Here is a 17589-nt window from a genome sequence, read left to right on the forward strand (position 1 = left end):
GGAGGTCAGCACTCTGCAGAAGTCAGCCTGTCGTTCCCGTTTAAGCTTAGCACCCAGGGAAATGAACTCCACTTGCACCACGGCCCTGTGACCCTCCCACACCACTCCCCCACTCAGATCCTCCGACCCATTCTCTGCAAAGTAACACCGCAAAAATTCCGAAACCCTGGAGACCACCTGGGAGTCGTCTAGTAAATTCTCGTTCAACCGCCAGGTCCAAGACCTATGGGAGCCGACCGGCAGGGCAAACACCATTGTGACAGGCGCATGATCTAGGATTGTAATATTTTCAACAGACGACCCCAGAGGGCATTCCAGGGTGGGATGGTCAACATGAATGACATCTATCTGCGTATAGACTGCATGCATGCAAGAGTAGTAGCTGAAATCCTTCTCCTGGGGGTGTAGAATCCACCAGGAGTCCACAAGGAGGTGGGACTGGATAGTCTTACGGTAGTGCTTAAGAAAGGCAAAGGAGTGGGAGGATCTGCCGTGGGATGTATCGAACAGGGGGTCAAAACAGGCATTGAAGTCGCTCTGACAACCAAGGCCCCTCCCTGAACTCGGCCAAGCGCTCGAGCGTCGCATCCAGAAAAGTAAGCTGACCGGCATTGGGAGCATATACAGAGGTGAACGTAAACACCTTACCCATGATTGTGCCCTTCAGGAACACATAGCGACCCTGAGGGTCCACCAAGTGGTCTGTAGGTTGAAAGGGGCAAGCCCTATGGATGGCTATAGCAGTACCCTAGGATTTGCTGACAGGGGAAGGGCTGTGATACCACTGGCTAAAGAGGTGCGTGGGGGGCTTCGGAAGGGACCTGGGGGTGAAATGGGTCTCCTGTAGGAGGACTACCTGTCCCTTAAGTTTCTTCAGTTCCCACCATAACCTATTGCGCTTGTGCGCAATATTACCTTAAGTGATGCCATCGGCAGTCCAGCAAGGTGGAAGGATACTCAGGAGGCGGCAGGCACGGCAGCGGAGAGGAGAACACGTCCAGATCGGCAGGCACAATGGGAAAAGGAAAGTGAAAAAGAAAAAATGAGAGAAGAGCAATACATGTAATAACAAAAACATAGCTGTAAACAGTTTAGGCAAGCCACAACAAGTGGCAAACATATCTCATCCCCAAGGGGAGAGAATCTAAGGGCCGGGCCAAGTGAGCCACCTCAAACGGAGCGACGGCCTGAGCCGCAGCCACGGTCCCACAATGGGGACAAAAACCGTAAAGGTATGGCCTACTGGGGGAAACGTGAACCAGCCACCGAGGTGGGAATCACGGACATCAGAGAGTGGGCAAGAACGAAAAGGCAAACCCTCCAGCCCAGCCCAGCCCATAGGTAAAGTGCATCAGAACCAGGGAGCAGTAGCGAACCCCCAGAACAATAAGGCAAAGTCCAGATGAGGCCTCCCCTCCCAGCCATTCGAGGCCAGAGTCAGATGTGGAAAAACAAAAACATAGGAGGGAGGGGCGAGGGAGACAGGAAACCATTGTCAATTGCTGAGGGCAAGCTGGGAAGTGTAGAGGACACGCACAGCAGTCAATCAGGGTCTCGAAGTAGAAGGTGCAGGAGAAGGGTCCACCGCAGGACATGGGCGGTTCCGCCTGCGTTGCTTGCAGGGCTGTGGAGTCGGAGTTGAGGAGTCGGAATCGGAGGAAATTTTGGGTACCTGGAGTCGGAGTCGGCAAACAATGCACTGACTCCGACTCCTACTAAATTTAGATTGGAATTAAAAAAAAAAAGCAAGTTTAAATGTCCCAATTCACAAAAAGTTATAATTAATGACAGTATAAGGAAACTTATAATTGAGGAGGCCAAATGTAAAAAGGAAGAACTACAGAAAGTACTGAAAGGACGTTTTGTCTTCCTTTAAAATGGATGCATGCACATGTCACAGAGTCAATTACTTTGCTATTAATGTTAGATTTGTGGATGAAAATAACAAAACAATAACACGGACCCTCGGATTAAAGGACAATCAGGCACATCACACCAGTGATTACCTTCAGAAGTTAGTGGAGGGTGTTCTAGAAGATTTTGAAATTACAAAGGAACAGATTTTATGTGTTATGACAGATAACGCTTCTAACATGTTGAGCCCAATTGAGAAGATGAACGCAGATGAAGAAAGTAACAAACAGATATTAGAGTTAGAGGAAGACAGCTCTGCAAGTATTGGAGAAAGTTTAGAAACTGAAGAGAATGCTGACATTTTTTTTAGACAACTTTGTTGAAGAAGCATTGAAGCTTGCTACTATTCATCATATGTGATGTGCTGCTCATACACTGCAACTTGCCATAAGAGATGGATTAAAAGATTGCCATGCAGCTACACTAATTGGCAAATTACGGCAAGTAACTGTTGCAGCCAGGGCCCCGAAAACAGATGCAATTTTGAAAAGACATGCAGGAAAAGGAGCCATTTTGGATCAAAAAACTCGCTGGGGAAGCACTTATTTAGTGGTGAAGCGTTTGCTTGAACTTAAAGACTTCATAGAAGAAATGGACAATGAAAATCTTGCATTAACTGAAAGCCAGTGGACACAAACAAAAGAGCCAGAGAACCTTCTTTCTCACCCCCTCACCGTCACCAAGAGGTTGCAATGTGACGATCTAACCCCGGGTTAATTCCTCTTGGAATGGAAGAGCCTGTTATATTGCCTGAACAAAAATGGAGGGTTAATAGCTGAGGGCATTGCATCTTCAATGATGAAAAGAGAGAGTCTTTTGCTGGAAAATGAAATCTTGTTAGCGGCTATTTATGTCGACCCAATGAGCCGACTTTTGTTGAACAGTGAACAGACTGCTACTGGGAAAAAGGCCCTCTATGATGTAGCAGTTCGCATGAAGGGATTACGACCTGAAATACCTCCACAGGATGAAGTTCTTTTAAGCAATAGTGGTAACTCAGGATCATCTTCTTCAAAGAATTAGACTTTGATTCCTTTTTAGACAAAATGGAAGTTGCTAAAGGAAAGCGATGTCGCATAAGCGTTACAGAACCAGTAAATGTCCAAATAAAAAAATTCCAACAGGAGTTTTATAAAGCACTAAAAGTAGTTGAAAAGTATGATCGCTCATCAAAACTTACTGTTGAAGAAGCCATCCTTGTTTATCCAGAGATCGTTAGTGATGTGGCCAGAATAGTTACTGCAATGCCACCCACCCAAGTCAGTTTCGAAAGATTAATACATATTAATACAGAGGAGTCGGAAGTACAAAAAACTGAGGAGTCGGAACATTTATCTACTGACTCCACAGCCCTGGTTGCTTGCTGGAGACAGGCAGCCAGGGCTGTGGAAGTTGCACCGCAGGAAGATCCGGTATAGTTCTCCAGTCAGGGAAGTCCACAGGTTCCAGGCCCAGGGTGGACAGGAACTCCAGGAGGTCATCCTTAGTGCGAAAAGTGGCAGATGTACCATTCGTGGAAGCTTGCAAATGGAAGGGGAAGCTCCAACGATAAGTGAGGCCTTCAGCTTGAAGAGCCTCCAAGAGGGGGCGGAGGGCTCTGCGCTGCATGAGAGTGTGACGTGATAAGTCCTGATAGAAATACAAAAGTGCACCATCAAAGTCAAAATAGGGCTTATTCCGCATTTTCCTCATAATACTGTCCTTGAGAGTGAATTTGTGTAGCTTACAAATAATATCACGTGGGTTATCTACATTTTGTGATGGAGGTCGCTGAGCCCTATCAATTTCAATAGAGGCAGTAGCCGGGAGTTCCAGGACTGCCCTGAAGATGTCAACCAGAGTGGGGACAATGTCTCTCGGTGCCGTGGCTTCCGGGAGGCCACGGATACGTATATTACCCCATCTGCTGCGATTCTCAAAGTCATGCAGCTGAGACAACAGGGTTTCTATTCTCCTGTCTTGGTCTACACAGCGAGCTGGGAGATAACGGACAGTGTCCTCCAATCTTTGTTCCAAAGTTTCCATACGGGACCCCAAGTGAGAGTAGTCATCTTTAAGTTGAGCAATGTTCTCCTTAAAAGCAGTTTCTACCCTGGAGATAAATCTATCCAGGTCTGCTTTAGTGGGCAAGGCCCAAATATGTCTCCTTAGGTCCCCATCCTCCAGGACCCCGGCCACATCAGAGCCCTCCACTGTGACTCCGGAGAATGAGGAGAGGCAGGGGGAACCGGTGTACTCACGCACCACTGCGGGGAGAGTCCGGGGTCTGTGCTCCATGAGGGGCTTGCCTCACGGCATGGAGAGGCAGACACAGCCAGCGCTATCTTGGAGGCCTGGGTGTCCCTGCCGTGGTCTCCGGGAAGAAGGATGGCAAGCGGCCCTGCTTTGAACGGTCGGGCCACGGCAGCTCGGAGGCTGTCCTGCCTCTGTGGGACATCACAGGAGCTAGCTGGAGGCCGGGTGATCCCAGTAAGCTGAAGATTGAGCGGCGGCGGGTGCGGCGCTAAGGCGCCGTGCGTCTTCACCCGTCCATAGCCAGACCACGTCCCCTTTTACTTTCACTTTCAATGATAATACTGATAAACAGGACAAATAGAGATGGTAAATCTCCCTACTGGAGACACAGAGCAATAAAAACTGATAGGGGTTTAAATCTCTCTCCACTTTATCTAAAACTAAAAAAAGTTTTGCCTTTAGTTATACTTTAGGCTTGAAAGATTGGTGTTGTTGCTTAGAAGACTTCTGTTGCTCAGGTGTAAAGAACACAAAGGGTGGAGATTTTACACTAAATAACTTTTTTTTTTTTTAATGGCGTCTACAGAATCATGGGAGGTTAATATTATTATTGTTATTATTATAATACAGGATTTATATATTGCCAACGGTATGCGCAGCACTTTACAATATAAAGGGAGACAGTACAGTTACAATACAATAAAATACAAGAGGGGTTAAGAGGACCCTGCACATAAGAGTTTACAATCTAATTGGGTAGGGCAAGTGGTACAAAAGGTTATAACTGGGGGGGGGGGGGGGATGAGTGGATAGAAGTGATAAACGTTCAGTTAGTTGGCAGGATAGGCTTCCCTGAAGAGATGAGTTTTAAGGGATCACCTAAAGGCAGCCAGAGTAGGATATAGCACAAAAGACAGAGGTTTAGCTTTCGAGAGGATGGGGAGGCTCTGGAGAAGTCCTGGAGACAAGGGCGCTTGAGTGCAGGAGGTCTTGAGAGGAGCGGAGAGGACAGTTTGGGTGATATTTGGAGACAAGATTAGTGATGTAACTTGGGGCAGAGCTGTAAATGGATTTGAATGTTGTTAGTATTTTGAATTTAATTTTCTGGACAATCTGATTAATAAACATTTCTTGCTATGTTCTTTTTTTATCCTAGGATTATTGTTTTCAGCTTGATGAACGCCTCAGTAAGCTGTTTGCATTGCTGCTAAACCGAAATCAGGATGGATCCAATGTCTCCAGAAGCTCATGGTTGGTCTGTTCTCCAGAAACTGAATGAACAGAAATCAATGGGTCTTTTCTGTGATGTCTCCTTGATGGTGGAGGGTAAAATATTCTTAGCTCACAAAAATGTCCTATCAGCTTGCAGTGAATACTTCTATGCAGCTTTAAAAAGAAATGAGCAACAACAGTTTTTGGTACTTGACAATGTTAGCTTGGAGGGCTTTAGTCACCTTCTTGATTTTATATATACTTACAAGATTCCAACTTGTCATGTACAAGACTTTATGCAGGCTGGCCATCAACTACAAGTCAGCCTTCCACTGACTAGTCAGGTGGTCTCACTTTCCAGCAGTCCACCGAACAATAATACTAAGGAGGAAATCTGTATTCCTGATGATGATTATGAGGTACCCGATCAGGAGTCAGAGCTGACCGAGGTCGACAGCCCATCTTTAAGAAGCCATCACAATGATAATCCCCCAAGCATCAACAACAGAGTCTTTAGTGAGGACAGAAGAAGGTTTGAGCCAGTGGGCCAGGCTAAAGACAAAGCCAGGATGCACAAAATACCTTCCTTTTTTAAGGAAACATTTGCAATGCAAAACCCTGGGTTTTTCAAAAATAAACAATCTGCTAAAAGTGGAAGACTGAGTAGAGCCAGTCCTGTGGATGAACCTCGAGATAACTCATTTCTCATTCCTGGTTTTACCAGGCAAATGCCTATTACAATTCACAACGATGCTTCTTCAGAAGAAGCAGATGATGACACTGCAGATATCTGTATTAATCTGTGTGATGAGCCGGACACTCCAGATAGTTTAGAGCCCACCGCGCTCAATGACTTGAGATTACATGAAGATTCCATTAAACCTAAGATTTACACCACCATTGTTGGCTTACAGGGAGGTGGTGTGGTTGAGAGAGTAGATGGTGACGAAAACACTGCTGATGTTGTACACAGGTGTGATAGGTGTGAGCTGCTGTTGCCATATCCAGAATTTCTTAATCACCAAGATGATCCAGGAATAAACCTCCTTCACTGCAGCTTCTGTGATAAACAATTCAACTACAGGTAAGAGCTGCAGACTACTGGTAACCGGCTAACATCCATATTGATTGGTACACATCAAAGTCCCTTTAACTTTTCTTTCAGAAGAAGGGTGCTTATAGCAACTTCTTTTTTTTTTTAATTGTACACTTGGTGCTTGTGTCATCATTTCCATCACATCTTCAAGAGAAATGTATATGGACTATTTTTAATGGTTAACTCACATTTTTCAATAGGCATGATTAAAGAAAAAAATCTTCCTTGTGTTACATGTGGCTGTTACCTTGTTTCTTTGTCCATATTGGTCACCAATTAATCTATTCTCTGTATCTGTATAAAAGCATTATATCATAGAGCCGAGATTAATATAAGACACTATTTGAGACCATATATAAGTACCAGACTCCAATAGTAATAACATGGCTCAAATTTTGTTTGATTCGTGCTGAATTTGTTGAAATTCAAGCTGTATGTGGCCCTGTTGGCACCTCCCAACTTTAAAAGCATGACTGAAAAATCTAGGAAGCCAGGGGCAAAATTGTGTGCTGAACAGTGAATGCATCTTGTCAGATGTAGTTATGGTTCGGGTATTCAAACAGCTGTGAACAATGTGGCTATCTGAACACAATAGCTGGCAGGGGTGGGGGTTGTGCACGCTTGTATGCAAACTGAATTTTTAAACTTTTGTGGTTTATGCATGTGGAGGACATCTTTCTTTGGCTTTCCCTCCTCAGTTTGCCTACAGCATAACATACATATGGTCAAGTTTGTTTTCTACAGATCGACTCAGAGCTGATCAGTGGCCATTTCTGAGTCCTCAATTGACACATCTCCTAGCCCTTACTGATTGTAGGGGTCAAAAATTACCTCTGCTTCTTTCACAGCGGAGAGATGCAAGATATATCTTGTTCAGTTGAATTCTAGTCCTCTATGGTCTCACATAAACTGAGGGATACTGTTTCTTTTACGATGAGTCAGTTCGCTCCACTTTCAAGTTCGAGGACAACACTTCTTCCTTCCCTAGCATGGTGTCTGATCTTCGCTTCCATAAACTAAAACCCTGCACAAAAGTGTTTCTGGATGATGTTTGAGTGGTCTACCCCCACTGTGGATTCATCAATGTCCCGCCTTAATTTAAGCAGAACTTCACACAAAAAGTGAAGTCCCCCTGGTTTGCTCCCTTCAGCCTGTATCTACAGTTACAGGTTTTCTGGGGGGTGGGAAAGAGCGAGTACCAATTAATATTATTTTTTTTTTTCATAATTGGTATCTGCTCCCACTTTCACAATCCTAGCCTAGGCGAGCATGATGTCCCTTGCCTAACTGCTGCAGATATGATCCTGGTATAATTTTTTAGAGCCATTGATCAGCTTTCCTGTAAAAGTGATTTGAGCAGCCTTACAGTTGCTCAATCACTTTTACAGCACTCGGAAGGGCCCCCTTTCTCCTGGCACCCCAGCCTCGTAGGACATGTCACATGTCTCAGGAGGCTGCAGGACTATTCACCAAAAAGGCTTTCAGAGATAGAAGTGTTAATAGTTTATTTTTATCAATTAGCAAAATGGAGAATAAATGAAGAGAACAGCATCAATTCTATGTACACACAGTGCCAGTTTTTGAAGGAACTCGGCAGGTAGGTTGTTCCAAACATATTGAAGAACTAACCACAAATCTTCTGTAGATATAGGCTGCCTCAAATCCTTCTGTCTCTTTATGTAATCCCAGACAGACTCAATGATTTTGAGATCAGGGCTCTGAGGGAGCCATACCATCACTTCCAAAACTCCTTGTTCTTCTTTACACTGGAAATAGTTCTTCAAAAGTGGAACCTCTGCTTATATGATTCCCCCCCCCCTCCTGTGCCACATTTGGCTTCTTTGGCCCCTTTCGGGGGGGGGGAGCGGGTTTTTGACAGGTACCCTGTCCCCAATTCTGTCGGACCACGCCGTGGCAAGGTACATCACCAGTTCAGCCCCCTCCTCCTCCTTCCCCTGCTGCAAGTCCAGTAAGAGAGTGCAGCATGCGCAGTAGGGAACTGGCTGTGAAACCGCAAGTCTTCACTGACGAGTTCCCTTACCGGCAATGGTAGCAGCCGACAGCCGATGGAAACATTAGCTGGAGTGCTGACATCGCTGGATTCCAGGACAGGTCCTAACATTAAGTCAGCAGCTACACATACTGTATTGACTGCATACAACTGCCAGAAGAATTGTTTGTGATACAACAGGTATTCTCAGGAGAAATACAGGCTGCTCTTGAAAAAAAACAGTGTGGTTGTTTTAAAGAGGCACAATATAATGATACTTGAACATAAATGAGCTGCATTGTATAGTTGCTAGAAAGAAGCCTTTACTAGACCAATGCCACAAAAAAGTCCGGTTACAATCCGCCCGACAACACCTGGACATGCCCTACCGGGCTTTTTTGTGGCATTGGGGCAAAGGGGTCCTTGCTCATTTCTATAAGGACTGCAGATGACCTAGGGTTTTCCTATACTACCAAGCGCTAAAGTTGCAGGTCTAGAGTATAGTCTGTGAAAATAATAATATTAAACCCGCGCTAAAATGATGTAAACTAAAACCACCTGCAGCTGCTGCTCACTTAGGTAAAAAACCAAGAAATCAATAAAATATTATAAAACAGCACTACTAGGCGTGTGAAAAAATATTCAAATAAAGTGCACTAATGATAAAAACTAGATCACTCAATAATAGCAATAAAAATAAAGTGCATCAGTGACAAAAAATGTAATACCATACAATCATATAATAATTATTATTAAAGTGCAAGAAAATTCTTTTGAAGTAGAGTGCCAAAATGTGCAATAACTGCCAAAGTGCTAAGTATAATGCAGTCCAAAGATTATAAACAGTCCACTTGTATAAAATAAGGTGCTGAATATCGTGCTCCACGTGATCGAAACGCGTCGACGTAACTTCCTGGCAGATATTCGTCGCACAACGTCGCCGGCAGCGTACCCGGAAGTGGATCGGCTTACTGTGACTACTGATCTCAATGCAACGCTGATACTTGATTTATGTTTGTGAGTAGCTTCTAAATTACTTTTTATAATAAAATACCCTATGGGCTTCACTATTTCCGGCTCCTTCCCTCTTTTGTTTGAGCATTTAAGCGTGGAGGAGTTTCAGAGGAGATTGGAGGTATATTGAAGGCTCATCCATATAGATATCCTGGGGGACACCAAGCTGTATTATATCCCGCACCTGAGGTTGGAAGCTGATTCGGAGGCTTAGCCATCTTATCCTTTCCTATTGGTTATACGCTTGGATATATATATAAGGCTCAGAATTATCCTAAGTCTGGTGAGTGGATCCCCAAAAGGGTTTCTCTGGAAGCACTTGGCACTTTGTGTGGAGCACGATATTCAGCACCTTATTTTATACAAGTGGACTGTTTATAATCTTTGGACTTCATTATACTTAGCACTTTGGCAGTTATTGCACATTTCGGCACTCTACTTCAAAATAATTTTCTTGCACTTTAATAATAATTATTATATGACTGTATGGTATTACATTTTTTGTCACTGATGCACTTTATTATTATTGCTATTATTGAGTGATCTAGTTTTTATCATTAGTGCACTTTATTTGAATATTTTTTCACACGCCTAGTAGCGCTGTTTTATAATATTTTATTTACTAGAGCAGTGGTTCTTAACCTTGTTGGAGGTACTGAACCCCACCAGTTTCATATGCGCATTCACCGAACCCTTCTTAATTGGAAAAATAAAATATAATTTTTTCAAATTCAAAACATAGGTATATATTTAGGTATATATTTATACATAGGTGCACAAAATGAACAAAACCATTAAAGAACAAAACCATTAAGAACAAAGAACAAAACCATTAAAACATGATTTTCACACAAAAACAAAAACATAATTTGGGATAACCTAACTTCAGCCGCTTTTCCCAGCATGATATTCGCCATCTTCAACACAGCTAGTTTTATGAGTGTTTCACCAATGGTGTGTGGTTTGCCCTGCTTTGCGACCAGGTAAGCAACTTGGTATGATGCTATGAGGATCGGTTTGTTGATGGGTACAAAGCCGAGAACAGGCAGACTAGCCTTTTCATCGAATCTGGCTCTCCTCAGCTTGAATTCAGCAAGCGTTGTGTACTTGTATTTTCCATCTCCATGCAGCTTAAGGAAGTTTTCTCTTAGTTTTGCCGGTGTTCCGTGAGAATTACCTACCCCGTGAGAATTACCTACCCCTCGTCACTTCCGGCCAGGAATAGCTGAGCAGCGCAGCAGTGCGCATGCTCACAGGGCCGGATACCTAAAGGGACAACAGAGGAGCAGACTAGTGCGCATGCGCACTAGTATGGAAATAGCACAGAGTACCGTTGAAAAAACCTACCCACGCGGCGGTTAAATAAAACAGCGGGGCTGCAATACGAGTCATCTCCGCTCGTGTGCCTGTCACTTCCCTGATCTCGGCAAGTAAATATAAAAGCGGCTGGCGTCTCCGTGATTTATGTTTACATACACCCGCCGCCGCTTTTATATTTAGTTGCCGAGATCAGGGAAGTGACAGGCACACGAGCGGAGATGATTCGTATTGCAGCCCCGCTGTTTTAATGTAAGCGCTGCATTACATACAGTGCCGTGAACCGGAAGTGACGAGGGGTAGGTTTTTCTCACGGGTAGGTAATTCTCACGGAACACCGGTGCTAGACTAGAATTGCTCAACTTGGTATTGCAAATCATGCAGTTAGGACGCTGACTCCCATCACGTTCCGTTATACATGTGAATCCATATTGTACATATTCTTCCGACCGCTTTCTTTTTTTGCTCGACATAGTATGAAGGGATTAATATTAAGAAAGAAATCACACAACGTACCATCACGACAGTTACAATTCGACTACTGGGCGCGCCAAATTCCCTGCAGCACAGATAGGCCCACCAATGTTGCGTGATCACCTGCAGCCAATGAGCGGGGCGTGTCATCGCGAATCATAGGAGTCGGGTGTGTGTCTTGACCTCCGCCGAACCCACGAGACTGACTCACCGAACCCCTTGGGTTCGATCGAACCCAGGTTAAGAACCACTGTACTAGAGTATAGTCTGTCCATTCGGCCCCTGGGGTGCTCCTATAGTTCTCCCAAGTAAATTGACTCTCAGTTGGCCTCTGGTTGGAAAAAGTCAATGCATTTATTGATATGTAAACTGATTGTATGGATACATTAGAACATTGCCTGCATCTATATACCTCCTGAAAAGTATACCTAGGTTTCACAAAATGTGTCCAGACTGCAAAAAATCCAGCCTTGATTCTTACTGTAATATACACATGGAAGGCAACAATGTCTGTATTTGATCATTGACCAAAATGTGTACAGTTGTGTGACATGATATAAATGTACCTAGATGCTTGAGGGGCAGGATCTTGTTTGAGGCAATTGGTTTTCTCTTTCGTCCATTGACAGATACAGCCCCTTCATATTCTTGACTCTAGGATTTATAGCACCACCTTTTGGAGTTGGACACTAGGCAGAAAGCAAAATTTGGCACCACCTTTGGGCAGTTCTGGCTGGTATAAACCCTCTCTCTGCTATAGGCAAACTAGTTATGCCTCCTTAGTGTTCTAGGAGTAAGGACCCTGGGTCAGTTTGATACCCTAAAGCGGTATCAAACTGAGCTTTGAGCGCAGTTTGTACCCATATGAAATTTTTATAATTTTTTCCACACAAATAGGTGTGTCTTTTGGTGTTATTTACCACTGTGTTTTTTTTTGCCCTACAAATGAAAAAGACCGAAAATGTTGAAAAAAATTCATTTTTCGTATAAAATTATTATAAAATTTTTGCAAATAAGTAATTTTTTTTTGATCACACCTGATGTACAGACGGCCTATCTCATTTCTTGAGGCCCTAAGGCCCCTTTCACACCAGCGGACTGATCGGGTCCGCCTGTCAGTTTTTCATGCGGACCTGATTGGACCACCCATTGATCTCTATAGAGCTGCGGATGTTTGCTGACATCCACCGGCATCCGACATGCAGTGTTTCTCCATCTGATAGCTCCATAGAGGAGAGCGGGCTGTGTCCTGTCCACTCTGCATAGCGGACACGGACCTGTCCTCTCTGCATAGCGGACACGGACCTGTCCTCTGCCTGCTCAGCCAGGATCAGTGGAGAGATCCCCTGCTGAGCAGGCAGATTCCGGTTGGGCAGAACTGCTACATCTGAAAGGGGCCTTTTCTGCCAAGACAGTACAAATATCCCCCAAATTACCCCTTTTTGGAATGTAGACAGTCCAAGGTATTTAGTAAGAGGCATGGCGAGTTTTTTGAAGTTGTAATTTATTCCTACAACTCTTTGGAAAAAGAAGAAATAAATTCCTTTTTTTTTCTTTCACTAAAATGTCATATTAACAAGTTATTTCTCACACACGGCATAGGCATACTTGCTGTGCCCCCCCCCCGAACTTAGCTTAGTGGGGAGAGCTGACACAGAGACCTGTGTCTCTGTTTACACTGTGAAGGCTGTGCTTGGACACAGCCATCACGTGATCGGGAAGGCCAATCACAGCACCCATATCCCAATCTGTGTTTGGCTGTGTTGGAAGATCACAGCCATCCCAGAAACATGCTGCTGCGTGGCCTCCTGTTCTGAGGGGATACCTCAGGGGTTGCTGAAGCTGTGGCTGTTCCCCTCTGAACATACTACCCAGCTCATCTCGCTACATTTTTAGTTTCTTTACTCTGCCTGGGCATCTTCTGATGCTTCCTTTGGCCATAACTTTTTTCAAGAGGCTCCTCCTGTAGGGTGTCCCTTTTTTGGGGTGTTTTTTCTGTTTACCTGTTTGAGAGCATGTTGGTTGTTTTGACTGCTGTTTTCCCACCCTCTGTGTTTGTTGGCACTGTGTGGGACATCCCTATGGTCAACATATGAAGAGGCAGTGACCGTTAATGAACAAGAGAGAAACTTGAATTTTTTATTACTTACCATAACATCTCTTTCTCTGACTTCATTGATGGACACAGCACCCACCCACCCATCTTGATTTGTTTTTTGTGGGTACTGCTTGTTAATAACTGGTTTGCCTATAGCAGAGAGGGGGTTTACCAGCCAGGACTGCCCATAGGCAGTGCTGAGCTTCTTTCTTTATCGTACAACACTGGACACAGAGCAGGTAATAATGAATATGTTATACACTACCTTTAGGTGAATGGACACTGGCAACCAATAGACAGGAAGTTCCTCCTATATAACCCCTCCCATACAGGAAGAACCTCAGTTTTTTCGCCAGTGTCTTGAAGGTGGTGGTCATGGCTGTTAAAGCTCTTCAATTCTAAGAATGATGTCCCAGCTTAGGGCGTTCTGATCGGATCCATTTGAATGGCTAAGCGCTAAAAGGATGGTACCCGAGTCTCGGCTAAGAAGACCCGAGGTTTTGTAATGTGACCCATCTGGGTGCTGGACCTTGATGAATGGAAAGAGTTTGCCAGCAGGGTGCTCTACAGGTCCAAGTGTGTGGACCCCATTAAAAAGGGGGACCCGGTCCTTGAAGGTCCAATGACTGATAAAGCCCACCATGATGGGTGAAGTTTGGGTCCTCTAAGGATCCTGTGGCGGGACTGGTAGATTTTTCCCTCTCTTTTATAAAAAAAAAAAAAAAAAAAAAAAAGAGAGAGAGCTATCGTTCTGGTCTTTTTCCCAGTGGCCACTGGGGGCAGTGTACTGTTCATGCCCTGTGTACTTTCTAGGAGTATTGGACTGCAGTGTCTCCTCCAGCCACTAGAGGGCGCAAGTTTGCTTAGTATGGCTTACTCTTGAATAGACAGGAAGTAGGATGACCATTTTTGGTGGAAAATGTGCGCTAAAGGATCAGCAAGGCATCTGAGACATAACTTCAGCCCATGGCTAGATTTCTATGGGAGAGCTAGGTGACCAGTCAAGGCATAAAGGTATATTTTCTATACTTACTGCTTAATCTGGGGGGGGCTTGTACAACTGTCTGTCGATACACCCCTGCATGGGTATCATTGCACGTTAAGGAGTTATGTCTCCAGAATAGCTTGCATTTGGTCTGCAGGAACTTATTTTTAGGCTGTTTTAAAGCAGCATTAAGGCTGTTTTGGAGCCTAGATGTTTGGCGCATCCTGAAAAATCAGTTAGGGACAAGTGCAGTTGAACTGGTGCAGCATAGTAAACATGTTACATGCCTGCATACTTGCATAAAACACCTGCCTGCTTGAATGAACTCATGCTTACTTACATATATGTTTGCATAAACTCATATTTCATAAATGCATGGACACGTGTTTGCATAAGCGCTTGGTTGCATAAACGCAGGGTTGCATAGACGCATGTTGCATAAACGCATGCTTGTTAATTGCTAAGATGCATGTTTGCATGGGTACACGTTTGCGGGAACACCTGTTTGCATAAACACATATTTGCATAAAACGCATTCTTTCCTGCTTACATAAATGCATGCTTCCATAAACGCATATTGCATAAAAGCATATATGCTTAATTGCCTTGAACTAAATGCATATATACCTAATTGCCTTGATCCTTAGGGATCCAGCAGATAAAAAGTTGGAATCCTTACTTAAAGCTTCCTTTACCATCACTGGCTCTGCTGTTCAACCAGCTATAGCGGCTATAGGTGTTTGCCAATCCTTAAAGGATCGCTTTAAAAGGGTGATTAGAAGTCTGCCTATTCAGGGGGAATCTACTGAAGATTTTGTGGAATTTCCTCGCGTCTTGTGTTTTGCAGTAGATGCCCTTAAGGATTCTATCCTACAGATTTCCCGAGGAGTTCTTCTCTTGTTCATATGCGCAGAGTACTATGGCTTAAGTATTGGTCAGCAGAATTACCCTGTAAGAAACTACTGACAGCTTTTCCTTTCCATGGCAAACGTCTCTTTGGTGAGGATCTGGATAAAGACATCCAAAAAAGTTTAAGTGGAAGAAGCACATTTTTGCAGATAAAAGAAGGATTAAACATCCATCTATTCAAGCTCCAAGTGTTACGGTACCTCCTAACATGTCAGCTTCTAGGCATTTCCGATGGCCTCAGCTGTCAGGGGTTAGTGTCAGGATTAAGTGGTTTTTCGGCCTTGGTTCGCAGAGGTTGTGAGGTTAGCCGTGGGGGTGCCATGCTTGCTTCTATGTCATCCAGATCTGCTCCCCCAAGGTCCCATATTCCATCCAGCTTTATGGTCGCTGAATTTGAGGGCCTGGCTATTGAAACCAGAATCTTGAAGGATCGGGGGATCTTGGGCTTGGTTTTGGCTACATTGATTATTGCCAGCAAACCTATCTCTAGGAGAATCTATTATAGAGTTTGGAAATCCTATATCTCTCTGTGTGAATCCAAGAAATGGTATCCTCGTAAGGACGTCATTGGTAGGCAGCCCTTTAAACCTATCAGGCAGATTCCCTTGGTAATAGTAGTTAGGAAATTGGTCATTTTGGTTGCTATAACCTTAGCCAGGAGGGTCTCAGAGTTAGCGGCTCTTTCCTGTAGGGAGCCATTTTTGATCCTTCATCAGGATAAAGTGGTCTTTCGGCTTCATCCATCCTTTTTGCCTAAAGTAGTATCAGGTGTTCACCTTAACCAGGATATGGTTCTGCCTTCCTTTTTTCCAAATCCTCAGACTCCAGAGGAAAGATTGTTGAATTCACTAGATGTGGTTTGTGCAGTTAAAGTCTATTTGAAGTAATCTCCACTAATCCGTAGTACCGATGCCTTTTTTGTATTGGCAGAAGGGCCTAGGAAAGGCCAAGCGGCAACTACTTCCACTCTCTCTAGGTGGATTTGTCAAGTCATTGTTCAAGCTTATTGCTTAAAGGGTATGATTCCGCCTTTTAAGTTAAAAGCACATTCTTCCAGGAGGGTGAATGCTTCTTGAGCAGTGCATCATCTTTGGTTTAGATTTGCAAAGCTGCTACTTGGTCTTCAGTTCATACATTCACAAGGTTTTATCAAGTGGATGTTAGAGCCCGAGAATGGGCTCAGTTTGTTGCAAGCAGCACTATAAGTTCCTATTGTTCTATGCCCAGGGGCAGTTATGGGATTCTGTGTCTCCATCCCTCAAGGGCATTGCTTTAGGACATCCCAGATCGTCATTATTACCTGCTCTGTGTCCCGTGATGTATAATAAAGAAAATAGGATTTTTCCTACAGCTTACCTGTAAAATAATTTTCTTGGAGTACATCACGGGACACAGAGGTCCCTCCCCTCTTTTTCTGGGATCTTCATTGCTTGCTTCAAAAGCGGAGGTTCTTCCTGCATGGGAGGGGTTATATGGGAGGAACTACCTGTCTATTGGTTTCCAGTGTCCATTCACCTAAAGGTAGCCTATAACCCAGATAGTCATTATTATCTGCTCTGTGTCCCATGATGTACTCCTCCAAGAACAGGATTTTACAGGTAAGCTGTAGGAACAATCCTATTTTTCTGCCTAGTTTCCTACTCCTGTAGGTTACACTATAAACCCTATTGCTGAGAATATGAAGAGGCTATGTTCATCAATGAACTCAGAGAAAGGGATTTTACGGTAACCACAAAATCCTGTTGTTTGTACCTTATTGTTGCTTTCATACTACTCGTTTGATGTTTTTTATTGTATGACTTTTAACAGGATGTTCGATAAATATTGTTTGTTTAAATGTTTAACAGTATATTTGGGTTTATACTATTGTAGTATCAAAAAGAGCACACCCCACCCCCTGAACCACTGTACTAGTAATTAGGGCCACCCATGACAATTAAAGCAGAACTTAGCCCTCCTATCCTTTACAGCTAAGGAAGCTTCCAATTCTATGCTTCTTTCACATGGGCTGGATCTGTTTTTGCTCAGTAAGGGGATCCATACGCTGATCCCCTGCTGAGCTGACTTGAGCTGCCAAATGACGGGTCAATGTCCACTCTGCTTTAAACAGAGTGGACAAGGACACAGCCTTCATGGGCATTCATATGTAAACAGACCAGCTTTCCATTTACACGATTGCCATCTGATCCAGCCAGACGGAGGGGAATAGACCCCCCCCCCCTTCTGTTTGTTTTTGCCGGATTCTAGGTAGCTGGGTGTAAACAGACACAAGTCTGTTTTACATCCAGCTACCCATAGAGAAGAATGGGGGGGCCAGTCGGGTCTGTCTGAAAATCGAACAGGCG

At 44.1% G+C, this 17589-nt stretch overlaps 1 protein-coding gene across 1 annotated transcript in view; it reads left to right on the forward strand.

Moving 5' to 3' along the window:
- The first annotated feature begins 5310 nt into the window (after positions 1–5310).
- Positions 5311–17589, forward strand: part of LOC309546238 (uncharacterized protein) — a 33553-nt gene continuing 21274 nt past the window's right edge. Inside the window, exon 1 of the mRNA XM_082245808.1 lies at positions 5311–6445. Coding sequence (XP_082101934.1) covers positions 5373–6445 — 1073 coding nt within the window. The 5' untranslated portion in view covers positions 5311–5372. The remainder of the gene's footprint in view (positions 6446–17589) is intronic.

Source organism: Pelophylax lessonae (assembly GCF_965119305.1).
Source record: "Pelophylax lessonae genome assembly, chromosome: 1".
In the NCBI taxonomy this organism is placed as follows: Eukaryota; Metazoa; Chordata; class Amphibia; order Anura; family Ranidae; genus Pelophylax; species Pelophylax lessonae.